Here is a 27,617-nt window from a genome sequence, read left to right on the forward strand (position 1 = left end):
AATATTTGTTGACTGACTGTAGATGAAGAAGCCAAGATTTAGAAGTGATTTATCTAAAGTCTTGTAACTTAAGAGATAGAGCAGGGTCTTCAATATAGGTCTGCTGACTTAACATCCAATTCATTTGCCACTACTCCACATTATCTGCCTAAATAAAGAGATATGACTTATGTAGGCTTTTGCCGCATCTAGGAGGCAGAGCTAGGCTTGGACCAATGAAGTCTCCAGTCTGACAGTTCACTGTGGGTACTGAAGGGCTAGTCAGAGATGGGAGAGTGGGAAGGGGTTTGTTTAATAGCAATAATACTTTATAATTATATTTTCACATGGTCAAAAGTTGGCATAAGAGAAGTGTTTTGAACTAGGCTCTGTAAACTGGCCTTTCCACACTTCATTCACTTCTGAGTTCCACATCTTAAAAAGAACATTGACAAACCATCCAAGTTGTCTCAAAGTCATGTCATGGAAGATAGAGTTGGAAGTAAAAAAGATCTTTAGCCTAGAAAAGAGAATATTCTATAACTTTAAGATATTCAAAGGTTATCATATAGATGATATTAGTTGTTCAGTTGTTTTTCAGTTTTGTCCAACTCTTCATGTCCCCATTTGAGGTTTTCTTGACAAAGATCCTGGAGTGGTTTGCCATTTTCTTCTCTAGCTCATTTTATAGATGAGGAAACTGAGGGAGACAGAGTTAAGTGACTTCCCATGGTCATACTAGGTCAGATTTGAATTCATGAAGTTGAATCCTTCTTACTTCAAGCCCAGCACTCTATCCAAGAATATTCATATCATTTTATATACCTAGCTGCCCCAATAGATAATGGAATTGATTTATTTCTCTAAAATGTACCTATGTCAATTATCAGAAGTTACAAGGAAACATTTTACTTGAATTTTAAGAAAGATGTTTCTCACATTTGGAACCATCCCAAAATGGAATGGGTTGTCCCATGAAATAGTGATCTTCCCCTTTATCAGAATGGTTCAAGCACCTGTCAGATATGTAGAATAGATTTTTAATTGGGTGAGATATTGGAATATGTGACCTCTGGATTTCTTTCCAATGTTGATTCAGTGATTCTATGAATGTGGATGGACCAAATACCAACAGGCCAAAAAAAGGGCCAAATGATGATGGGAAAGGAAAATGGGAAACAAAGCAAGGACAGGAAAAAGAGGGACACTTACCTGATATGTTTGTTTCAGAATAACAGAGATTCCCATGTTCTTATCCCAGATAAGGGAAATCCCTTTGCCTAGTAACAGGATGTAATAGCGACCTGACTCCACCACCTCAAAATGAGTCTCATCTTTTAAACGCTTTTTTACATTGACCTGAAGGGGGAAACAAATTAAGATAATAACAGTGAGATGAATATTTCATGTTCTTTTCCATACCTTTCCAACCAAAGTTTCAGAAAATCAACAATTTCTTCCTCAAAGTTGTTAGTCTTTTGTCCTTAGAGCAATGACTGTCCATCCTCTATGTACCACATAGTCATTCAGAAAACAAGAGTAAAAATGACAATAATCTTAATCATAACACCAAAATTACAGGGAAAATAATTAAGGGGCAGTCATACCATTATAAAAATGATCTTCATAAACAAGTGCTATTTGAATGCATATAGCCTCTTAAGCAGGTTCTAATGGAAAAATGATACCATTAACACAACCTGATAAGCAAAATAAAATCTGCCTACAACAGAAATGTGTTAGTTTCCTCCTTTCCTCAAATTTTCTCAAATCCCCCAAATGTTGCACTGATTATATAACTAATGGCAAGTATCAATAACCTAGATAAATGCATGATAATTCTGTGAATTATATTTAACAGAGAAGGTGCCCCAAGGGAACTTTCACCCTGGTCCTTAGTTCCCCTAATTGGTGGTTGCCTCTCCCTATCCACTAATTCAAGAAATCTCCATCCTTTTCTCTGCCACCCACTCAAAGCTGTTCATATACCCTTTCTTCTTTACTCCCCATGTAGTTCTTGAACCAAGAATCATAATCAAATCAGTTCTACCATTGGCTCTAGATGAAATGTGTCATCTACCCACTAAGATTCCACTCCTCATTACAGCAACTTTCCAAAATGCTTCTCCCTGGCATAAACATTGTTCCTCTCTCATCTCTCCCTGACCCCATTAGAATGTAAGCTTTTGATGTCTATAATAGTCTTTGTTTTCATATTTCCATCTTCATTTCTTAACCCAATCCAGGATAAATATTAACTCTAACCCAGCACAGTGCTTAATGTTGTTTCACTCACTATCATAGTATTTAAAATTTCCCTCCATTTTATCAATATTTATTTCTTTAACTTTCTTGTCTTATTGCTAGCACTCTATTAAAATAAGAATTCTACTAGTCATAAGCATTCCTTCATTCTGTTTTGGAAGAAAATGCTGCTAGTGGCTTGTTTGAATGAGGTTTTTTTTAGGTTTTTGCAAGGCAAACGGGGTTAAGTGGCTTGCCCAAGGCCACAGAGCTAGGTAATTATTAAGTCTTTGAGACTGGATTTGAACCCAGGTGCTCCTGACTCCAGGGCTGGTGCTTTATCCACTGCGCCACCTAGCCGCCCCTGTTTGAATGATTTTTTTAGGTCTCTATTGCAAAAATTTTTAGCCTTCTTTTGTCAGTCAGGTAAAGTTTATGATCTCCTCAGAATAATATTTGTAACCTACATCCATAATTAAAGGAAATTCTAAATATGTTAGAGAATATGTAAATGAAGATTTTTTTCCATCCAAGCATACAGATTTTCTGACATCTATCAACAGATTCATATGTGGATGAGCAGCCCTGAAAAGGCTCAGCAGCCTTCACACCCAAAGGGATAGTCCTACCTTAATACCTATATATTCCAGTGATAATATAAATATAGCACAAGTCATATATTTTGAATATGGTCAAAATATTTAAATTATTTGCTTGATTATACTTATTTATTACAAAGAAAATTTCTGTTGGCAGAGGTTAAAACAAATTATTGGTAAATGAAAGAAATTATTTTGTTTGAAAGGGGAAAAATGCAAAAGAAAAAAAATACTTGTCAGAGATTATGGAATTTAGAGTTAGGGAGATTATCTACTTCAACCATACATGATACACTTTTAAGTTTAATCCACATTATTACATTTTCTCCTTCATTTTTTTCCAATCTGGACAATTAACAAAATCAATCCCTGATTTGTAATGTTTGCAAATGTTCAAGACATATAATCACACAGAAAATTTAGTAATCAACTTTCTTGAGCTTCTGTGATTATTATTCACCAGTGTTATCTTGGGCAGTCCTGTCCCTAAAATTTGCCTTAAAATAACCATACTTTTCTATGGTCTCTGTTAAGACCAACATAATTCATTTGAAAAAAGGCAGATCTTGGTGAGGGTCATCTCTGGTCAAATCAAGGTAAAGAAGGTAAACAGAGTTGAAAGAGACATCTGAGGTAATCTAGTTCACCTATATCCAAATAAGCACTTTCTTACATTGTGAGTTTGGAGTCCCTGGCTTTGCTGCTCACTATCTACATGATTTTGGGCAAGCCAATTAACTCTTCCTTATAATATGCTAAAGTTTGGACTCAGAGGTGTGCTGAAACCATCTCAGTCCAGTTCAAGAAAGTCAATTGTTAATTTTCAATGTAAACACATATCCCAAATATTCAAGTTCATTAGCCTAAATCTAATAAGACAATAATCTTGTAGCAAATAGGGGATTGGAACTGAGTTTGTCAAATTCATTTTGTTCAATGTTTAGTAAAAAAAAAAAAATAGAGACAGACCTAATAATGAAGAAATATTTCTTGGGATCATAGATCCTGAGATCCTTGGGATCTCAGAATTCATTTGGTCCAACTTCCACATTTGTAGACAATGCTAAGAGGCTTTGCCAAGTCATATAATGAGTAAGCTATTAAGGTCTTCTGACTCTAAAAACCACTTTCCAATCAAAAGATTAAAAAACAATCAAGGGAGAAAGGGATGAGGTTTGGTACCTACCTCCCCATCAAACAACTCAATCTCCCCTTCCTCAAATAAAATGGTGACTCGTTTACTGCATTTCATTGAGGAGAAACTGCAATCTTCATTCTCTACCAGGACCCGAAATGTTCCAGGGTTGTTGCCACAGTGGTCCTAGAAAGTGTGGAAAATAAAAAGAGCGCAATTTCTGGGAACCCTTTGTTATTTACAAAGCACTTCTCCCACTATGCTATGATTTAGTTCAAATATACCCCTATATAACAGATAAGAGAACTGAGAGCAAGAGAGGTTGATTGACTAACACAGACAAATAATAAATATTGGAATAAGAATTTGAACCAAGGCTTGCTAACTTGAACTAAAATCCCATTTCCACCATATTGGTTTGGAGAAACTGCTCCTCTTCTTTTTAATTCCTATAACTATCTTTCCTTCTTCAGATTACAAATCAGAAGATTCACATGCACATTATTTAGAGGTCTTTATCTATAGAAATAGGGGTATGTGGTGTGTGTGTGTGTGTGTGTGTGTGTGTGTGTGTGTGTGTTTGGAGAAGTGAAAACTTTATAGGTTTAGTATGTTTTGATGTGATCCTCAGGTTACCAGATATATTAACACAAGCTTGTGCAATTAAGGAGTGGAGTGTATTATTTGATTGATACATCAATCTTTTTTTCTTCTTTTTTTTAATGTTGCCTATCAAAAAAGCAAATAAGTGGCACAATGAATAAAGCTTCCAGGTTGGAGTCAGGGAGATTCATCTACCTGAGTTCAAATCTGCCCTCAAAAATGCAAATTAAAGCATCTCTGAGGTACCACCTCACATCTCTGATTCCAATATGACCAGAAAGGACAATGATCAATGTTGGAAGGGATGTGGGAAATCTGGGACACTAATGCATTGTTGGTGGAACTGTGAACTGATCCAACCTTTCTGGAGAACAGTTTGGAATTACACCCAAAGGGCAAGAAAAATGTGCATACTCTTTGATCCAGCAATACCACTACTGAGTCTATACTCTGCAGAGATTGTGAAAAAAGATAAAAATACCACTTGTTCAAAAACATTCATAACAGCTCTGTTTGTGGCAAGGAATTGGAAATTGAGTGAATGTCCATCAATTGGGGAATGACTGAACAAATTGTGGTATATGTATGTTATGGAACACTACTGTTCTATTAGAAACCAGGAGGGATGGGAATTCAGAGAATCCTAGAAGTATGTGCATGAATTTATGCTGAGCAAGATGAGCAGAACCAGAATATCATACACACTAATAGCAGCATGGGGGGTGATGATAAACCTTAATGGACTTGCTCACTCCATCAGTGTAATAATCAAGGACAATTTTAGGGTATCTGTGACAGAGAATATCATCTGTAGCCAAAGAAAGAATTGTAGAGTTTAAACAAAGACCAATTTAAAAAGAAGCTATCTTATACAATTTTGCTATCTCTTATATTTTATTTTTCCTCAAGGATATGATTTTTATCCCAACACATAAAATTTTGATCAATGTATATAGCTTAGAAACAATGTAAAGATTATCAGACTGCTTCTGTAGGAGGGGGAGGGAAAGGAGATGGGGGGATTGTAAAATTCAAAACATTACAAAAAATAGGTAGAAACTACTATTGTACATAATTGGAAAACAAATATTTATATTTAAAAAAAATTTGCCCTCAAATACTTACTAGCTTTGTGACCCTGGACAAGTCATTTGATGCTGTTTGATTTGTTTTTCTTATATGTAAAATGATATGGAGAAGGAAATAGTAAACCTTTGCCAAATATCTTTGCCAAGAAAACATCAAAGGAGGTCACAAAGAGTTGGATATGACTAGAAAGAAACTGAACAACCAAACCAGAAGGTACCACAGTATCTAGAATAATCTGACTATTTCTCTTTAGCTTTGAATTATTTCAGTCTTTGGGTCTGAGATTGATTTGTGCTACTTCCTTCAGATCATCTCAATATTATTTCTGTTTCTAAGAACAAAAGCAGTGAGACCAAATTTTTTTAAAGTTTCTCAAAGGAAAATTATATTATCCTTGTGAAGCCTACCATACCTTTATGGTTACAGAAACTTAGGTCAAGATCAAAGGAAAAGGAGAAGCTATCAATCCCCCATTCACTATATAAGGTTTCTAGGACTCTTCTCACCTCATTGGGCAATATTATCCTTCTGTTCCCCAATTCTTACCTCTCCTTCTCCATAACCTCCCCCAAATTTATTATACTGAATTGAAAAAGGAAACTTTTGGAAGGACCAAAAGAAGTTTGGGATGGAAACAACTTCTGAAGTCATTTCATTTGTCCCCCTACTTTCAAAGTGGACTCCATCAAATCATCTGAAGAAAAAGAAAGCCTCTTGCAGTCATACACATTCCCCCAAAAAATGTAATAGGTTCTGGTATACCTTCTTTATATAATATTGTTGTTCAATTGTTTCAGTCATATCTAACTCCTAGCAACACCATTTGAGGTTTTATTGGCAAAGATACTGAGTGGTTTACCATTTCCTTCTCCAATTTATTTTACAGATGAGGAAACTGAGCAAACAGTGTTAAGTGATTTGCCTAGTATCATACAGCTAGTAAGTGACTAAGTTTGGATTTGAACACAGGTCTCCCTAACTCCACTCCTGGTGCTCTATCCACTGCACCACCTAATCTTCCTTGCTTGCTTTATTATACCAAACCGTATTTTATAAATGAACATAGAAATTCATTAAGATTAAACAATTTCCTTACATTTACACAGCTGATAACAGAACTAGAATTCAAATCCATTTATTTTGAAAGTTATATGTTCTTTCCAACACCCTATAGTGCTTCTCAAGATTACCTTCTCAATAAATGGAAAATAGGCCTGGACCAACTAAGCCATAGGGTCTTTCTCTGTAGAGAGTAATTCATGATCCTAACTGAACAACTCTAAAATTACAGGAAGTACCTCTCAATTCGCGTCCACAGAAACATTCCTTTCGTCACCCCTAGCTCTTACCTGCACTAGGACATACTGACATTTGCCTGGAAATGTATATTTGAGGCCATCAAAGGTCAGGTAGTTGGCCATGCCAATCACTGAGCAGGTGGCATCACACACCGCTTCTGTACAATCCCATCTTCTATTACGGCACACACTTGGAAGAAAAGAGAAAACAGAGACAGCACAATGAAGTGAGAAACAACATGATGGAGTGGAGAGAGTGTTGAAATTGAGATCAGGAAGTCTTTGTTTAAATCACATCTCTTACAGTTTCCAGCTACATGACCACAGATTAGTCCATTCACCTTTTTTGACCTTCATTTTCCTCAAGTAAAATGGGGTTAATAATTCCATGCACTAACTACTTCATGGAGTTATTGTAAGGAAAATGTTGTATGAACCTTTAGAGCTGGAAGGAACATCAAAGTCATAAAGTTCAACCGCCCCTCCCATTTTAAAGATAGGGAGACTGAGCCCTAGAGTGACTCTGACATGAACAAGATTATTCTTGTAGCAAATATCAGAGTTAAGCTTTCAACCCCAGTCTTTTCCTTTCATAGTTATGTTTTTTCTATTCCACCTTAAAGAGCTGATAATATAAATGTTTCCTTTTGTTTTATGTTCTCTCTTATTTTGAACCATTGGTATATCTCCTACTTTGACTCAGCATGATGATCCTAGCTGCCTTCTCAGATCATGATTTGGAGGATATCCTCAATCTTTTACTCAAGTCCTATAAATTGTTCCTCATAATTAGTGCTTGTGAGCACTCTCATCCAGTAACTATTACTTATAATATTCAGCAATAGTCTTGATGGAGCAGACTCTACAAGTCTATTTATATTTATCAATATAAATGATTATGGAAGGACTGAAAAACCTTGATTCCAGAATCAAAAAATATTAAACCTGAATATTAGATATCTAGTCCAACACCTTTATTAAATAAAAGAAATTACTTGCCCAGAGAAATTCAGTTAGTACAAAGTTGAGCCTATGGAATAAAGCCCTCTGACCATCTATCCCAAATCACAGATTTTCCAATTACAAAGTGGTATGCGAACTTGTTCAGGGAGATGGAGACAGCTAAGTAGCAAAGTGGATAGAATACTGGATTTGACATCTTAAAGATAGGGCTTTGCATCCTACTTCAGACACTTTTTAGCTGTGTGATACTGAGCAAGTCAATTAACCTCTCCAGACCTTGGTTTTCACATCTGTACAATGAGATGGTTGAACATGATGGCTTCTAATATCCTTAGTAGGTTAAATCTATGGTCCTGACATGCAGACCATGAATATGGTATCAATAGCTTTAAATTCAAATAGGTTTGTCTTCTGCCATAAAATTTTTCCAAGGTAATCTCTTCCAGTCCCTGTAAATTTGATGAATATCAAAAAGATCTCATACCTGGGAAAAAAGCAACACTACAATCCTACTCCATATCACCATCACAGTCCCCTTGGGGGTCACCTCCCCAATGATGTTTAATATACTCCAGAAGCTGACTATGAAGTGTGATTGGAGTTGAGAGAAGCTTTAGAGAAGCAAGACCTATAGCTTTCATAAAGAATTATTCAATGTCCTTTTCTCAAGTTTAGAACTCTCCAGAGAAAAGGTCTTTCATCATGTACTTATGGGGTAGAAGTTCAAAGAGAACACTGAAAGGGACAAAGGACTGGAAGTTGGACCACCTGGCTTCTATTCCCAGTTTGATCATAAACTAGAAGGTATATTGTTGAGCAAATCATTTAACTTGTCTTGACTTCTATATCCCTATTAATAACATAGCTCTTAGGACAATGTTCATAAGATAAAGCACACAAAAACATTGATGACAATGTCTACAATACTGCAAGGATATATGACTTCATCATCTATCATTTCTGCATCAGTGATGTAAAGAGTGGATCCTGCCCAAACTTTAGCAGAGCATCTTGTTCCCCAATATCTTCATCTTCCAGAGTCTCTACCTTAGGAGATAAGTCTTTCTGAACAAGAATCACATCAACCCAGATACACCTGTGGATGCATTCAAAAGTCAGCCTGACAGCTCCAGTTACTTCTTTGGTTTCATTTGCTCTTGGGAGATCTAGGGACACTTTCACATATGTTAAGGGAAGGGAGTTTCTTACCTTGACCTAAGGAGTTTAGACAGGTTGGGAGAGGGAGAGCCACAGAAATCTTGGCCTCAGAGTTCAAGCCAAGTCATCAATGGCCAACCTAGTCATCAGTATTACCATGGAGCAAAGGAATAGCCTTTGGTTGTCCTTTGGGAATCTAGTCCATCAGTAGCTGAGACAAGAATCCTTGCAGTAGAAATGCTATCTTTGGATGAATACTTGAAATCAAGACTATATATGAATTGAGCTCAATTTTAAGCAAGTTCTCCAAAAATGGAGGAGAAAGGGGTGTAGGGGAGGGTGTGTCTTTGAGTTGTTAGGGGAAATGTTTAAAAATTATTACTTGAAGTATATCCTTTATAAAAGTTAATTTATACGTAAAATAGCTTAAGTCTTTGGATGGAATTAGGAGACTAGTCATTGATCTTCCTAATAATGAACACAACTGATGAGATCTGAAGGCAATAGCAGTAGAGAAAAGACAACACAATTCTTCAGTGCACCCTTCTGAAATACGGAGGAGTGATCTAACAGGACTGTCTCTGAGTGGGTCAGAGCTTATGTCCTGCACTAGATTTCTGTAACATTTAGAGGTGATGAAGGTATTCCATGATTGTCTCATTTTATATGTGATGAATCTGAGTCATAGGGAGGGAGAAAAATGTGACTAAATTCTCACAATACAAAGGTGGGAAGTCCCTAATTGTTCTGACTGTCCTTTTCAATTGTCATGCTATCTCCCATTTCTTATTCCCCCTTCTCATCTTATTCCCTAAAGCCCCTTTCTCACAGTCTCCTGCTTCCATTATCCTCTTCCTACATCTTACCAAGTGTTACAGTCTATCTTCACCATTTCTCCTGGAGCATATTCTTTGCCCTTGTGGAAGCAGGGACATCTTTCTAGGGCGACACATTTGTTTCCATGCCGGACCTAAAAGAGACAGAACCCAAAGGCTTTGTGAGCGATGATGATTCACCAGAAACCTCACTCTAGTAGTAGACTAAACTTTCTGATTCGGGGAATATCTGCTAAAGAGGATGTATTAACTCCAGGACCAGAAATTTTTTAAATATAGATAGATAGATAGATAGATAGATAGATAGATAGATAGATAGATAGACAGATAGATAAATAGATTTAATCTGAGCCATCAGTTTCTCTACTCCAAGTATCCTCTGCCATAGGAATCCAGCCCTAGGACTCAGTCCTAGAAAAGATGGGATAAATTCACTAAAGTAAATACTTTAGTGAGTTGTTAGGGGAAATGTTTAAAAATTATTACTTTTGAAGTATATCCTTTATAAAAGTTAATTTATACTTAAAATAGCTTAAGTCTTTGGATGGAATTAGGAGACTAGTCATTGATCTTCCTAATAATGAACACAACTGATGAGATCTGAAGGCAATAGCAGTAGAGAAAAGACAACACAATTCTTCAGTGCACCCTTCTGAAATACGGAGGAGTGATCTATTAAAATAAATGCCCAATTTTCAGGGGAAACTGTGCAAAAATTGGAATCACCATACGCCCTCATACACATGTACACACACATATTTACATCCCATATATACATGCCTCAGGATCAATAGGGTTAGGTCCCAACTCCCAAAAATTCAAGTCTGGATTAGGACAGTTCATTGAAACCATAGACTAGAATCATAGCCTCCTAAAACGTCACTGAAAATCTTCACTTCACTATCTTAGGGAGATGTGATGGGGAGGGAATTCTTGTTCCTTTCCAAGTTTAACTAGGCAACCGCTGAAACTCCTTCTAGCTATAAAATTCCATCATCATCATCATTATCAGAGGACCTACTATACGCTATGTGCTTTACAAATATTATCACATTTGATCCCCCCAACAACCCTAGGAGATAGGTGTTATTATTTTACAGATGAGAAACTGAAGCAAATAGAGGTTGAGTGACTTGCCCGGGTCACACAGCCAGTATTTACAGATAGATTTGAATTTAGATTTCTATTCACTGTGCCACCAAGCTGCTTCTGAGCTGTTGGAGCTAAAAGCAGACTTCAAAGACATCAAAGATCTTCACTCATTTCAGCATTTTAAGTTATCTGATCACCACCACCCCTCATTTTAGGTAGCTCAGGTCTAGAGAAATGACAATTATTACACAAAGTCAAAATTAGAAGATAGTGGTCTAGATCCCATGTATCCTGACTCATAGTCTCCTAGGCTACTGTTCTTTTCCTGATAATAAAGGTACTAGGTGGATATGGTTATTATTATCATTGTCATTATGTTTAATTAAACCATCCTGTCTCCATTCTCTGGGAGTCCATCTTGGTTCTGAGGCTGTCTCCCTCCTACCTCTAAGAACTAAAAGTGACATTTAGTCCTGGATCATTAGTCATCTAATGTTTTTTTTTCACTTTTCACATCCAAGCCCCTATTAAGAATGATGCTTGCTAATAATTTCGCTTCAAAGCAACAGAACATGTTCTAGAATAGGGATTCTCTAATAATAATAATAATAATAATAATAATAGCTTGCATCTAAATAATGCATTAAAGCTTACAAAATTCACAACAGCCTATACTTGAAGAAGAGCAATTTTGCATTTTGTAGATGAAGATACTAAAGTTCAAAAAGGTGACACTGAGGATAGCTAGAAGAATAAAAGTGCCCTTGGTAGAAATAGGACTACCATTTCTCCTGCTGTACTCTCTTAATTGGACTTTCAGCTCCTGCCCTTGGGACTATGTTGCTTGGTGGACCTCCACCTCCCACCCTGGGCCATGTTATTAGGTGGACCTTTAACTCCTACCCTAGGGCCATGTTGCCTGGTGAACTTTCAGCTCCCACCCTGAGGCCACTTTTCCTAGTGGGATTTCACTATATTGTTGTATCTAGTCACCCATTTTACTGTTCTGGCACCAATGCTCAGGTTCTACTCAGACATATCCTCTCTGCTGACCTACACACACATCTCTATTGCTTCTGGAAAGGAGACATCATTCAATTGTTTAAGGCTCCACTGACCATACCTCTGATTTCCTTCTTCCCTAGCCATCACTTCCCTATATTTTATTGTTTCCTTATCAGAATAAGCTCCTTGAGGATAGGGATTGTCTTTTTTCTTAGTATCCCGGGGTTTTTAAACATGCTTGCATATAGAAAGGCTTTAAATAAATAGTGTCATTTATTAATTCAAGTTCAAAAGAAAGATGAAGTCTTGCAAAGAGATGATGAGTTTTGTTTGGGGCACACTGAGTTTGAGATGGTTCCAGAATATATATTTATAAATATCCAAGATGTAGTTAGTCACATATGACTGGTACTCAAGAGGGAGAGTATTGGCTAAATTATGGATTATAGATGATCCCATTTTATTCTCTCAAAATCATTTGCCTTTTAAAAGAGAATGGTTATTAATCTAAATGAATCTCATTTTAGCATGATTTTTGTCAGTTTGGTGAAGTATGAACTTCAGAAGGTGTAGGAAATTTTCTAAGGGTACTGAAGTTTTGGTCAATGGTAGTCCCATTCTCAGAGTATATGTGCAATTCGGCCTGCTCCCCACTACCAATCTATGAGGCAAGAGTCTGGATTTAGAAAGGCACTTGAAATGGAAGGGTCCACTCCCTGATTTGGAGTATGTACTTGTATCCTGTTTCCACTCCCTCCAACCTCAAGAAAAGATACTTTTTGATTGGCTACTGAGTCAAAAGATCCCAACAGGCCTAGGTATTTTCTCTGTAGTGCCTGTGGATGCATTTGATATCTCTGGGAAGACCTGAATAATTAACGTGAATGTAAGTTGAGTTAAGGATCCCCGGAGTTTTATAAAAATTTATTTCAGTTCTCCTTAAATCATAATCTTAAGGTACTATAGCATCCACCTTTAAGCAAGGTCAGTTCTAACTGAGCCCCCATATTTACTCTCTGGATGAAAACTGATCCGACAGATAGCCTACTCTTCAGATAACTGGGCACAGAGAAGAACAAGAGAAGAGAAGGTGAGAGGGAAAAGTAATCTAAGACAAAGGAGAAAGAGGTCCCAAAGATAATATACATACATATATATTAACAGCACTAGCAGTAAAGAACTAAAAGGAAAGTAGGCTCCTATTGATTGGAAAATGAAGAAAGAAGTTATGATATAGGAATGCAATTAAATATTATTGCACTTTTTAAAAAAAGACAAGAATTAATTAATTAATTAATTTCTAATCGATTTAGGAATACTTAAATCAACTGCTGTAGAATGACCAAATAATATAAAGGGAAAAAAAATCACTGAAAGTCTTTTAAACAACAAAATGATCAATCTGAACTTCAGAAGGCTGACTGTGAAGCAGGTCCTGTTTCTCCTGGGAGAGAGAAGGTAGACTATATAGGCATACATTTTTCAGATGTGACCAGTGTGTTGATTTCTTTTACTTACCTACACCTATTCATCACAAGGAAGGGCTTCTATTAGGGGAAGAAGGAATTACTAGGTAGTTGTAGATGCAAAAAAAAGTATCAATAAGAGATTTAAAAGAATAAATAAAATAACACTCTCACTTCTTAAAATAAATAGTAGGAAAGGAGTGGGAAGAAAAAGAAAGTGTACAGTAAAAGGATTTAAGAGGTTTTTGTTTTCATTTTTGTAAAGGGAAAAGATAATGAGTTCTGTTTTGAACATGTTGAGTTTGAGATGCCTATAAAATGTCCAATCTGAGATGTCCAAGAAGCAATTAGTGATTCAGGATGGGAACTCAGGAGAGATTGAAAGAAAAAGGAAGGTAAAAAGACTGATGGATTTGGGGAGGGGGGAAGATAATGAGTTTAGTTTTGAAACATGTTGAGTTTGAGAACCACCAGTTCAAGATGTCCCAAGTAGCTGGAGATGGGAGACTGCAAGTAGGGACAAGTTAAAGCTGGATAAATAGATCTGAGAATCATCTGCATAGTCATTGAAGCTGCAAGAGTTAGTGAGATTTACTAAGTGAAATACTATCACTGGAGAAAAGACAAAATGCAGCAAAGGAGAAGGAGGAATGGTTAAATAGTAGGAGAAGCAGGAGAGAAGAGAGTATCAAGAAGAGAATGATTAATAATATCAGAGGCTTCAGAAAGGTCAAGATGGATGAAGACAGAGAAAAGGCAATTAAATCTGTCAATTAAGAGATAATTGGTGATGTTGGAGAGAGTGGTTTCAGTTGAATGATAAGATTGGAAGCCAAACTGCACAAGGCTCAAAACTGATTAAGAGGAGAATATGTAGAAGTATCTAGTTTTGTCAGTTTTATCAGAGATTTAACCAAAGGGACTGCTAGGTGGCGCAGTGGAGTCAAGAGGACCTGAGTTCAAATCCAACCCCAGACACTTAATAATTGCCTAGTTGTGTGACCTTGAGCAAGTCACTTAACCCCATTGCCTTAATAAATAAAACAAATTTTAAAACTCCTTTAAAAAAGATTTAACCAAAAAGCAGTATTAAGAATTCTGTCCAAGACAACAATCCAAGACTATTCATGATGAAAAATGCTCTCCACTTCTAGGAAAATGATAAATTCTGAGTACAGATTAAAGCAGACTTTTCATTGTCCTTGTTTTTCTTGCTGCTACTTCTTTTCTTCTTTTTTGTTTGCTTTTTTCCCCTACATAGCCAATATGAAAATATTTTTTCATGACTTCATATATATAAAATTTATATCATATTGCTTTTCTCAAAGGGAATGGGGCAGAAAGAAAATTTATAACTCAAAATTATAAAATTGAATGATAAAAATTAGAGGAAACATTTTAAAAGAAGAGGTAGCAGAGATAATTAGAGCAAGGGAAAATATTTTTAAGGATGAGGCTGATGAGTGTGTTGACAAATAGTAGAGGGAAGAGATTAAAGTTTAAAGAGTGGGGATGATGAAGGAGGCAATCTGGAACTAGTTGGGGATAACTTGAACTATTGGAATAATTTTTTAATGGCTATAATGTAGACCATCAGTACTAAACATCCATCTTTAATCAAAAAATACTGGTCAAACTATCTAAATAATATGTATTTAACAACTGGAACTGAAATATTTAGTTTAGTGAACTATATTATATAACCTATAGCCTCTCTAGGTCTCTGTTACCTTAGATGCAAAATGAGGGGAGTTGAATATTCTGAGAGCACTAATTTAGCCAGCTGTATTCTGTCACCACCCTGTGGCTGAAAGCGGTAATACAGATATGCCAAAGAACATAAGATGAGTGGCTCAGCTGTTTGCTTCAAATCAATTCAAAGAGCCTTTTTTTAAAGCCTTTTTTGTATCTGGGGATACAAAAACAAAAAATGAAAACAGTCCTTACCCTCAAATAGCAAATGGTGTTTCATTTGGGGGTTTTCTTGGCAAAGATACTGGAATGGTTTGTCGTTTCTTTCTCTGACTCTTTTTCAGAGGAGGAAACTGAAACAAATAGGGTGAAGTGATTTCCCAAGGTTGCTCAGCTGGTGAGTCTCTGAGGTTGGATTTGAATTCAAGAGTTCAGAAAGTGCCTTGGAGAACAAAACTCTGATAACACAAAAGTTGCCAGGGAAATAGAAAATGGAAAGTTGCCCATAGATGTCATATTGTATGTATAGAGAACACAGTAAACATCTTTTATAAAAGGAAATAAATAGGAGTTAAAGGAAAAAGACAAATGACTAAGCAGCAACACAAATATTATCACAGATACATGAGATAGTATCAAATATTCAAAACTTCACATGAAGCTGAAGCTGATACTGAGTGTGATAAAAAGTGGTTTTTCATATTTTGGTTTGAGGTTTTGCTATAGTAAAGGTGCATAAGACAATAATAGATAATATGTTGAAGGTAGAACTATTCACCTCACTAATATCTAGTTTCTTCACCATGGAAAACAATCCTTAGAAGATAGGACAGAAATGATAAACAGGGAGAGGGAAAACAAGATAAGATAACAGAGCAGCTAGCTGTCCTCAATGAGAGTGATTAATTCACCAATCTGAAGATATAAAAAAAAAACTGATTGATATGTTTGCTAAACCACTGTTGATGATCCTGGAAAAAACTCGGTGAATAAGAAATACCATAAGACCAGAGGCAGGTAGATCTCCCAATTTTCAAAAAGGGAAATAAGAGATATTGTTTAAATTGTGGGACAAAGTACTTGGGGCAGTGAAAGTAAGGCTGCTGGGGTGGGGGGCTGAATGATAATACAATTAGGAAGAAGAGATTCAGATCAGAGTCCAAAGCTGAAGAATTCAATTAAAATTTGGGCAGCTAAAATTGTGAGAAGTATTCCATCACAGATTATATGCGTAAACTACCCCAAGTCTTCTTTTTAATTCCAGAGATCTTAATGTGCCCCCCATTCCATACCAGCCCCAGGCTGGTATTAATGTTCAGATGGAACTGATAAATAACCTCAAACAAAATTTCAGTTGTGCTCAAATTGGAGGTTTCCATTGTAGTAACGATTTCAACTGAGAACATGTGACCTGTACTATAGCCAGCATACCTCTTGTGCTTAAAGAATTACTTTGCCTTTATTACTCTAGTTAATTCAATCAAAGCAAATTGCCCCTTAGCCTTGTTTTCTAATGAAGTGAACCAACAATAATCCAATCTGTAACAACATGGACATCAGCTAAATACATTTTAACTACCTGTTATTGGGTACAAATCTCCCAGTTATCTGGTGGATAGAGCCCTGGAGTCAAGAGTACCTGAACTCAAATCTGACCTCAGACACTTAATAATTACCTAGCTGTGTGGCCTTGGGCAAGCCACTTAACCCCATTGCTTTGCAAAATCCTTAAAAAAGAAAAACACCTCTTTTCTCTGAATCCATGCCAAGGAAAAGGAATCCCCACTATATGTCTTCATTTCAGTCTTTTAGACTGATCATCCTCTTAGGATTTGGGATAATGAAATCATCATTGTGCTTATTAATATTTAATTATGCTTATTTTCATTTATCCTCACAAAAAAAAACCCCACCTCATTGAGACTCATTCTGAAGGAGCTAGAACCCTTAGTTCCTATTACTAGCATTAATCCAAGATCCTAAATGATGCCTAAAAACCTCTTTGCTCTCTCCAAGCCTTGTATCCTTCTCATATGGAAAAAGCTATATCTTCTAGGGATTATGTGAGAAGCAATACAGCTATATTTATTAAGGATTAGAAGCAAGATATTAAAGGTGGCAAGAAATTCCTTTCTACCCTGGCCCCCTTTTATTTTTCTGGTTCTTTCATAGATCTAAGATCTTCAGTCTGGATTGAAGACTGTAGACACCTTGAGTGCAGGGAGTGTTCTGAAACATTCGTCTCTGGACCAGGCAGAATTTAGCATAGTGCCTCACATAGATTATCCAATAAATACGTGTCAGGTTTAATTTAATTGAAGTGTCATCCATTCTAAATAATTGCCTTATACTAAGACATCAAAAACAAGGCTTTCTTTGTGCACTATAGGTGGTGGATAAGTTCTATAAACATCACTATTCTTCCATTAAATTTTCAGTCTTTTCAGAGGCCTGGTGGGGGACTATAACCAAAGGAGAACTGGCAAGAAGTACTCCCTAGTGGCTCCCCTGAAAAGTGCAGAAGGATTTGGAGGTGGGAGACATGAAATATATAACTCTTTGCAAGCCTGAAATTTTAACTTCCTATCAAAACTTTAGTTTACAAAATTCTAGTGCAGATAACTGAGCCCAAATTCACAAGCACGTATCCCCCATTTCTATGCCATAAACATATAGTATCAGTGACATATATAGGAGAGAAAATCCAGGGAAATTGATCAGAAGCTCTTTGAGAATAGAAATAATTTTTATCTTTTTATATTTTCAGCACCCAGTAATCATTCTTTCTACATAATCAGTGTCAACAGTATGTTTTAGGTTGAGGGAGATAAAAATTTTAGTTAGATAAGATATGGTCTAAGACATGTCTAAGACAAGGCTTCCCCTCAGGAAGAGGAGAAAACCCAAACTGAAACCCACAATAAGCAATCTTACATAAGTGCAATAGAGAGATGCAAAGAAAGTTGTGATCTAAGGGGGAAATCACTACTGATAAAACGAAGGATACAACTGAGGGAAGGCAGAGCTCAAGGAGAAAATAGATTCTGAGTTGGACTTTAAAAACTAGGAAGGAATCCAAGAAGTGAAGAGAGAAAGAATGAAAACATTCAAGCATAAGAAATAGTATTATGGGGGGGAGAGTGATCAGACATAACACATTTTCTTTTTTACTTCTTGCAAGGGGCTGGGATTGGATGGCCTGTCCAGGACCATAGGGCCAGGTGGAAGCTGGGCCTAAGGGGTGGTATGGGGGCTCAGGGCCTCTTGGCCCCAGGGCCAGAGATCTGTCTGCTGCACCACTCAACTACCCTGAAAGGAGAGAGAAAACATAGTACTTGGTAGGGGAGAAATACAAAAGGAGGGAGTTGTGATCAGCAATGGCAATGGTGGAAAAATATGGAAGTAACTTTTGTGATGGACTTATCATAAAGAATGAGATCCACCCGCGACAGAGTTGGTGGTATTGGAACAGACTGAAGCACATTTTTTATTATTATTATTATTTTTGGGGGGTGCAGGGCAAATGGGGCTGGGTGGCCTGCCTGGGGCCGCATAGCAGGGTGATCATTGGGTGTCTGAAGCCGGATTTGGACCCCGGTGCTCCTGGCTCAAGGGCCAGTGCTCTGTCCCGCCACCCAGCTGCCCCTACTATTATTACTATTTTATTTTATTTTAGGTCTTTTTTTTTCTTTTTATGGTTTTTGCAGGGCAGTGGGGTTGGGGTGGTTTGCATGTCACACAGCTGGGTGATTGTTGGGTGTATGGGGACGGATATGGGGTCAGGTGCTCCTGGCTCCAGGGCTGGTGCTCCATCCACTGCGCCACCTGGCCATACCTACAATTATTACTATTATTTTTTTAATTTTAATTTTTTTCTCTCCCCCTTTACTTTATTGCTCAAGAGAGTCTATGTTTTTTGGGGGAGGGGGTATTTTGTTTATTCTCAAACAAGAATATTTTATTAATGTATAAAAAACATTATTTGTACAAAATGAGAATAAATAAATATTAAATTTAAAAAAGAAAGAAAGAAATAGTATTAACAAAGGTATAAAAACCAAAAGAATCAGGCCATGTTGTTAAACAAAAAAAAAATCCATCTTAGCACGTGGAGCTGGACCATAAAAGAATGCAAAAAGCATTTTTATACAAGTTAAGGCTGGAAGGAGTGTTGTCAGATTGTCCTTGAATGCCCAATAAGAAAGCATAGAATTCACTTAGTAAGCAATAGGAAGCTGCCCAAGCTTTCTGAGCAGAGAAGTGACTTGAATCGATCTACATTTAAGAAAGATAATTTTGGCAGTGGCATGAAGAATGGAAGAGAAGTCAGATGATGTAGTGGATGAAGCACTCAGACTGGAGTCAAGAAGACTCATCTTCCTGTGTTCAACTCTTGCCTCAGACACTAACTGTGTGACATTAAGTCACTTAATGCTGTTTGCCTCAGTTTTCTCATCTGTAAGAAGAGCTTGAAAAGAAAATGGCGAACCACTCCAGTAACTTTGCTAAGAAAATACCAAATGGAATCATAAAGAATCAGACACAACTGAAAAAGAAGTGGATGACATGAAGAATAGATTGGAGAGGGTTGAGAGTGGAGACAGGAAGACCTGTTAGGATGCTTTGCATTCATTCAGGGAAGTGAAAATTTGGACTTGTGTTAGGGTGAAAACCAAGAAAAGAGAGGAATTAAAAGAAGGATAAAAGTGACAAAAGGTGAGAAATAAAATTTTTTAGTATTATCAGATTTTATTATTATCAAATCATATTTAATAACCATATTTAATCTAAGAGGTAAAGAAAAGGTAAAGTGCCACCAGTTTTCTAACCTGATATAAAAAGTGAATGGTCATTGATAAGCATTGTGAAGTCAGGATAGGAAACAGTTTAGAGGTATAGATAACAAGCTCAACTTTTAAAATCTTGAGGTATTCTGAAGTTTAAGGTGCAGGTGATATATTATTGGCTGGCAATATGGTTCTGGAGTTCAGAAAAGATTTCAGTGATAATAGAGAGTAGGAAGTGATCTGCATTAGGGTGAAAAGCCAGGGGAGTAAATGAGATTTTTTTCAAGGAAGAAAACATAAAGGGAATGAGGAGTGAAAAGTATAAGAATGTGGTTATCTTAAGAAATGTGCCTATTGAGGGGGCAGTCAGATACAAAACACTTTTGAGGAGGGACAGAGTAAAAGGAGAGAGAATAGAATAAATGGAGATGGGGGAATAGGATGGAGGTGATACAGTTAGCAATAGTAACTGTGGGAAAAAATATGAAACAAATTTCTCTGATAAAGACCTCATTCTTAAACATAGAAGTCAAATTTATAAAAGATAAGAACTATTCCCCAATTGATAAATGATCAAGAGATATGAAGAGATTTCAGGTGAAGTTATTATTGCAATCTATTTAAATCATTTTTTAAAAATTTCCTAACACTGTTGATAGAAGAAAGGTGGATTGGAAAAATTCTGAGGTACTACCTTATATCTTTTGGATTGGCTAATAGGATAGAAGGAGAAAATGGCAAATGTTGGAAGGGATATAGAGCAATTGAAACACTGATGCACTGTTGGAGGAGTTGTGAAATGATTCAACAATTCTGGAGAGCAATGTGGAACCACCCCCCAAATCTAAAACTTTGCCTACCCTTTGACCTAGTGGTGCCACTTCTAGGTCTATATTGCAAAAAAGATGAAATATGGGAAGAAAAGAACGTATATGTATATGTATATGTATATGTATATGTATATGTATATGTATATGTATATGTATATGTATATGTATATGTATATGTATATGTATGTGTATGTGTATATGTATATGTATATGTGTATGTATATGTATGCGTATGTGTATGTGTATATATACATGTATATGTGTGTATAATATATATATATATATATATATATATATATATATATATATATATATATGGATATGTAGCTCTTTTCTGGTGGTGGGGAGTTGGAGATTGAGGGGATGTCCAGTAGTTGGGGAATGACTAAACAAATTGTGATATGTGATTGAGATGAAATGCTGTTCTGTTATGGGAAATAATGAAAAGGATGCTCTTAGTAAAAAAAACTTATATGAGCAGATGCAATGGGAAATGTACTATATACAAAGTAACAGTAATATTGCAGGATGATCAACTGTGAATGACTTATCTTTTCTCAGCAATGATGTGATCCAAGAGAACTCTGATGGATAAAGAATGTTATCCTTTCCAAAGACAGAACTAATGGTATCTGAATACAAATTGAAGCATATTTTTTCACTTTAATTTTCTTGAGGTTTCTCTTTTTCCCAGGGAGGGGGATGTTTACTTTTACAACATGACTACTGTGATAATGTTTTTCATGACTACACACTTTCAACGCATATCAAATAACTTGCTTTCTCAATGAGTGGGAATAGTGTGAGGAAGGAAGAAAATCTGGAAACCAAGGTATTAGAAGTCAATGTTGAAACTTGTTTTTCCATGTAATTATGGGGGGGAAATAAAAGAAAATATAGAAAAAAGAAAAAAGAAATTTCCCTATTTAGTATTTAAGAAGAAAATATAAAAATAAAGAAAAACCAGGGGGAAACTGGTTAGAAAAGACTCAAGAGAGTGGTACGTCTAAATATCTAGTAAAAAGAAACAGTTAACCACCTCAAGTGAATTTTTTTGTCTCTCCTTACTCATTTCCTAGAATCTTAGAATTCATAGTTCAAAGAGACCTGAGAGATTAATTCCCATTTCATCATATCCTCAAGCTCCAACTCTTTGTCCTTATCAGGAAAATAAAATGGAAAGAATAAGAGAGGTATTTCAAATTTCCTCCTTTCCCTAGTAACAAATGAAACCCCATTTACCCCATTTACCATATCTGGAGGACAGAGGCAGCCAGAGACACAAGCATGGCTGATACACTCCAAATCATAGTTCTGACAGGTCTTGGCACATTCAATCCCTTCAGCTTGAGGGTTGTCGGCAGGACACACAAACTTGACCATGGGGGGCCGGCAACTTAGGCTCCTTTTGACTTGAAAACAAAAAAGAAATATCAGAATGCAATCAATATGGATTTATCTGCAACTGCTGACCCCATTAAGCCAGAAGTACACAATGAGAGGAATAGACTGGAAAATTTTGGAGGTCTCCTCCAGTGTTCTGTGATTCTGCAACTTAGCAGCTCTCATAGATGGGCTGGCTACATGAAAACATTAAACCCCACCCCAGTAGAAAGTATATAAAAATGATCTGGCTACGGTAAACTTTGTCTCTGTTTTTCAGCTAATTTTATCTCAGTATCCTCTCTAGGCACTGGATTTAGGTAATATTCAGATTTCTATGGCTTCCAGCTCAGGTTTTATATCTTCAGGTTTATTCCTTTTTTTTTAACAGGTCAAAACAACTCATTCCTTGCTCAAACTGGAGAGGACATATTTAATCTGGAGGAAAATTATATATATATATGCATATATACAGCAATCAGTTACCCACATTCACTTATTCTTTTGCACTCTCCTCCCAAAAGATTTTTCTGATTGTTGATGCCATAAGCTGATACTTCCTTTCTTCCTGCATTGGGTTCCAAATATGCTTCCTATTTTTCACCCTTTCTAGTTCCTGATATTCATGGCCCTAATATTGATCTAAGGAAGACTCCAATATGACAAGAAATAGGACATACTTAACCAAATGCCTTTCAGATAACATTCAACTAAAAAAAAGTCTTGGGGTTAATTAAGGTTCCTCTTCTCTGTTTATCTCTTTTTTTTGTCTCAGTCTCTATGTCTTTATCCATATATCTGTCTTCCCCTCTTCGATATCCCCCTTTTTTTCTCTCTGTTCCTCCCTTCAACTCTTCCACTCCTTTTCCATGGCAAACTACTCCAAGAAAAAGCCATGGACAGTATAGGTCACAGGGTCTTAAAGAGTCAAACACAACCGAATGACTAAACAACAACACTCTTTTCTCAGGTCAGAATAAGATAGAGTGACTTTTCCTTCACCAAGGACACCCTCCCCCCACCTTCCTTCTGTGACTGGTCTTCATTAAAGCCCTTTTCTTGTAAAGAAAGATCTTTTCTTCAGTCATCAAATAAATCAGAAGTTTACCTTCTCTGGTTGAATAGGCTCATTTGAAACCTTTTCCTGACTTGGGGGATGGGGGGAGGGTAGAGAGAAAGGAGAGTAGGAATTAGAGAGGAGTTTTTAATCTATATTTATCTCACTATATGGTGATCCTTTTCTTCCATAACCAATTAAGGCCTGTTTCTATTCATGCCCTCCCCATTTTTCCCCTCTAAAAGTAACAGTCAATCAAACTGTCAGATAGCCAACCCTAAGATTTAATTTGTTGGGGGGTATTGTTTTGGTTTTTTTCATCTCTCAAGGGACCTGAATCATACCCACAGGCAGTCTAGGGAGGTAAGTTGTATGGTAATCAGATCTTTATTTCTTGCTGTAATAGAGCTGAGTCATAACATCTCCTTCTATCCTGCTATCTTGGTTTCCTCTATGTGGTGAAATATAAGAGCTATCCCATAGCCAATTTTGCATTTATTATCTTGAATGCTTGTAGGAGCTCTAGAGTCTGTGTTACCTACCTTCAGAAAACATAGGTATGAGCTAAAACAGAGTATATATTAGATTTTCCTACAGTAATATCAGGACAAGAAACCAAAGAGAGAAAATTACCTTCTTGGGGTCAGCCTTCAGTATTTAGTCCAGTACATATGAGTTCAGAGTCTGCTTGTTGATGTTACCTCTCTGCATTTTTGCAGGTCCTTATGGATCCTACTCTGAGGACTGGGACAATACTCTCTAGGTCAGTGGTAAATAAGGTCAAGCAAAGACACATTCACTCATCATAGTCTAGTTACACTCACTTCGTGAAGATGGGTGACTGTCAAGGACAGCAGCTGACAACAGACCACCAGGAAGTCCATTGGTACTACAATGCATAAAACCATCTTCACAGTAGCTGCAGAAAAATAAAAACCCATTTAAATCCTTCTCAAAATGAAATAAATAGACTTGTCCCATGCATTCTCATTTTTAATTAAGAGTTTAGTCTGACTTCCAGTCTTAAAAGCCAATATGACTTTGCAGATTGGGTTCAAAACACAACTCAAGTACAAAGGTCTTTACTGGCATCCATTATATTTACTAATACCACACCCACTAGTTCTCCCAAAGGTTGTTTGAGAAATGAATAAATGATGGCTACAAATAGACAGAAAGTTCTCTTTGCTTTAAAAAAAAAAAGGGAAGGCAAAGGAAGGGAAGGGAAGCCTAGGGAAGGGAAAATATAAGCTTGTGTCCAAAAGATTGTGCTTTATGAGGGAGGCACATAGTAAGACAGCAAGAAAAATTCAGGAGAACTGTCAATCAGGAAGAACCCTTTGTCTAGAAGATTTTCTTGGCAGTTTCAGTTCATAAAAAAAGAATGATTAATAACGGAAGTCTGGGTTCTAATGTTGGTCTTCCATAAACTAACTGAATGACACTGGCCAGTCTATTACAACAACCTGTTGTTTGTGGGCTGTATGAACTGGAAAAGGAACTTTGAATAGAATCATTCATGTCTCAGAAGGGGCCCCCCAAAAGCATGACATCATAGTACTGTGGTTGACCAATCCCATTGTCTTTAAAGGTGATCGCATGCCCATTTAATACATTTCATTTTTTCTGACTTCTCCCCAAGGAATTCAAATACTTCACCTAATAATAATAGCTAATAGCTTGGATTTATACAGCACTTTGTGAGGTTTGAAAAGCACTTAATATAAGTTTTCTCATCTGATGCTCACAACAACCCTGTGAGGGTTTTACAGATGAAGAAATTGAGGCTGAGGAAGGTTAAGAGGCTTGCCTGGGATTATACAGCTAGTAAACATCTGAGGCATAATTAGAATTGAAGTCTTCCATAAAGACTCCAAGTCTAGATTCTGCCTACTTTCCCACCTAACTCTGCCGCCTTATCATCTCCTTCAGGTTTCATCACATTCGTTGAGATGAAGAAGTAGGACCAAGTAAGGAAGAGAGAGAGAATGAGAGCTGATGGGAATAGTTGACACTTCAAAAAACCAAAGATTGGGGCGGCTAGGTGGTACAGTAGATAGAGCACTGGCCCTGGAGTCAGGAGTACCTGAGTTCAAAACCGACCTCAGACACTTAATAATCACCTAGCTGCGTAGCCTTGGGCAAGCCATTTAACCCCAATGCCTTGCAAAAAACTAAAAAAAAAAAACCCCAAAGATTGTGAATTACTAGCTATGGGCATGAGTCTCACTAAGTAGCAGTAGAAGAGTCAGGATACTTATATCTGCCATTAAATATAGCATGTGATCTTGAGTAAGCTACTTTATCTGGGTACCATAGTCTCCATTTGTGAAATTTAAAGAAGGCAAAAAAAAAAGTGTTTATCAAGTGTGCCTGGCTTATCTTATTGGATCCTCGCAATAACTCTGGGAAGAAGGCATTCTTATTACCCCCATTTTACAAAATGAAGAAACTGAAGTAGACTAAAGTTAAATGACTTGCCCAAGGTCACTTAGTTAAAAATCTAAAGCTGAATTAGAACTCAATATTCCTGACTACAAGTCTAATACCTTATCTACTACTGTAGCAGCTTGCCAGTGGATTGGTCTTGATAAACTCTAAAATTCCTTTCTATGATGCTACCATTAGGTACTCACCACATGGTATGATGGTCTGAAAAGATATCTTCAGGCTGAAATATCTCCCCATCATAATAACAGGGGCACTGAGCTTTGGGCACACAGTTCCTCTTCTCATCAGTGTACAGCCCAGGAGGACAGAAACAACCCTCGAGGCAGATCTCATTGCATTCAGTGTCCGGATAGGAGAGGGAGCGGCAGGTCTGGTTGCAAGGAGTCCCGCACTGCTGATAGACCTGGCCTTCTGGACAGCTTAATGCTGGAGAAGAGAAAAAAATAGAATAAGTATGAGGGATTTTGTCTTAGCATTTATGATGGTGAGAGAGGAATGGTAAATAGCTACCCTCTTGCCTGGATTCAGAGGTATCATTACCTGCAGCCATGATGAATAAGCCCCTTCCCCAACAAAAGTGGGCTTTCTTCCATTATATATAATTATTTTATACATATTTGTATGAGTTTTGAAGAGACTTTTTATCATTTTGGGATGCACATAATATATCATCAGAGCAATGGGAAAGAGAAAAATCAAGGTAGGAATGCTCAAAGAAACTTAAGGAGAAACTGTGGGAGGGAGGGAGAGAATGAAAGAGTATAGTCTAGACTTGGTCCCAGGGGTTTTTCTTGGTGGTCCATTAAGAATAGATTTAAGTACCAAAGTTTGCTGTTGTTGTTCAGTTGTTTTAGACTCTTTATGACCCCATTTAGGATTTTCTTGGCAAAGATTTCACTAGAACATTTTATACATGAAAAAACTGAGGTAAACAAGGTTTATTAACTTGTTCAGGGTCACACAGCTAGAAAGTGACCGAGACTATATTTGAACTCATGAAGATAAGTGTCTGATTCCAAGCCCAATGATCTATTGACTGTACTGCCTAACTGCCCCAAATACAAAACTGAGTTAATTAATTGACCCAGTAGAGACTATAGAAGTGAGACACATTTAGTAGATTTTCCAGTGAGTTAAAGAAAAAGGCTTTCTATCTACAAATCACCTAACTGTCTAACTGGTGCTCTCAGATTCCTCACTGTATTTACACCTTTACTAATCATGTGAAAACACTGGTTCAGGAAAGGGAGGAATAAAAGGTAAAATTTGTGCTCTCAGATTCCTCACTGTATTTACACCTTTACTAATCATGTGAAAACACTGGTTCAGGAAAGGGAGGAATAAAAGGTAAAATTTGTAATGGATAGAGAATTGACTTAAAAAAATCAGGAGGACCTGAGTTCAAAACCTGCCTCTGATATATACTTGTCTGACTAAATAAATTACTTCATCTCTCAGCGCCTCCCCCACCAGGTAGCTCAAAAAAGATCCCAAGCAGTAGAGCAGATGCACTATCTATGCCTTGATAGAGGGAGTTCCTACTTCAGATAAAATCCCAAGTCCAGTCTCCTTCACAAAAGATCTGTTTACCAATAAGATTCCAATTCACAGCCTGTAGCTTATAGCTGGGAAGAGAAAGGATAACCAACCACTTGCTGTCCTCTGCCCTCTGACAATTTGAGATGAGAGAGACTGCAATGAAATATTCTAGGCTCTCAGAGGAGGCCAGCTTCACACGGTGTGGACAAGGGCTTGGCTCTGACATGCTGGGAAACTACAACACCCTTCAGACCAGCAAAGGGTGAGGTGTGGCAATCAGGTTTAGGGATTCCCCAGAGCAAACACTTTGGACAAGTATAAACAGCAACTGTTTCTCTTCATTAGCACAGAGACACCTTTGTGGGGCAATCATTAGAATTATTTGAACATGCCACAACTTGGGAGGCTCAA

At 37.0% G+C, this 27,617-nt stretch overlaps 1 protein-coding gene across 1 annotated transcript in view; it reads right to left on the reverse strand.

The window, feature by feature from the left end:
• The window catches only part of VWF (von Willebrand factor), a 212,002-nt gene that overhangs the window by 80,537 nt on the left and 103,848 nt on the right, over positions 1-27,617 (reverse strand). Inside the window, exons 16-22 of the mRNA XM_074194426.1 lie at positions 25,853-26,093; positions 24,041-24,135; positions 22,028-22,188; positions 9,935-10,038; positions 6,999-7,137; positions 4,009-4,143; positions 1,192-1,338 (exon numbers count right to left, since the gene is read on the reverse strand). Coding sequence (XP_074050527.1) covers positions 1,192-1,338; positions 4,009-4,143; positions 6,999-7,137; positions 9,935-10,038; positions 22,028-22,188; positions 24,041-24,135; positions 25,853-26,093 — 1,022 coding nt within the window. The remainder of the gene's footprint in view (positions 1-1,191; positions 1,339-4,008; positions 4,144-6,998; positions 7,138-9,934; positions 10,039-22,027; positions 22,189-24,040; positions 24,136-25,852; positions 26,094-27,617) is intronic.

This window comes from Macrotis lagotis, chromosome 7 (assembly GCF_037893015.1).
Source record: "Macrotis lagotis isolate mMagLag1 chromosome 7, bilby.v1.9.chrom.fasta, whole genome shotgun sequence".
Classification (NCBI taxonomy): domain Eukaryota; kingdom Metazoa; phylum Chordata; class Mammalia; order Peramelemorphia; family Peramelidae; genus Macrotis; species Macrotis lagotis.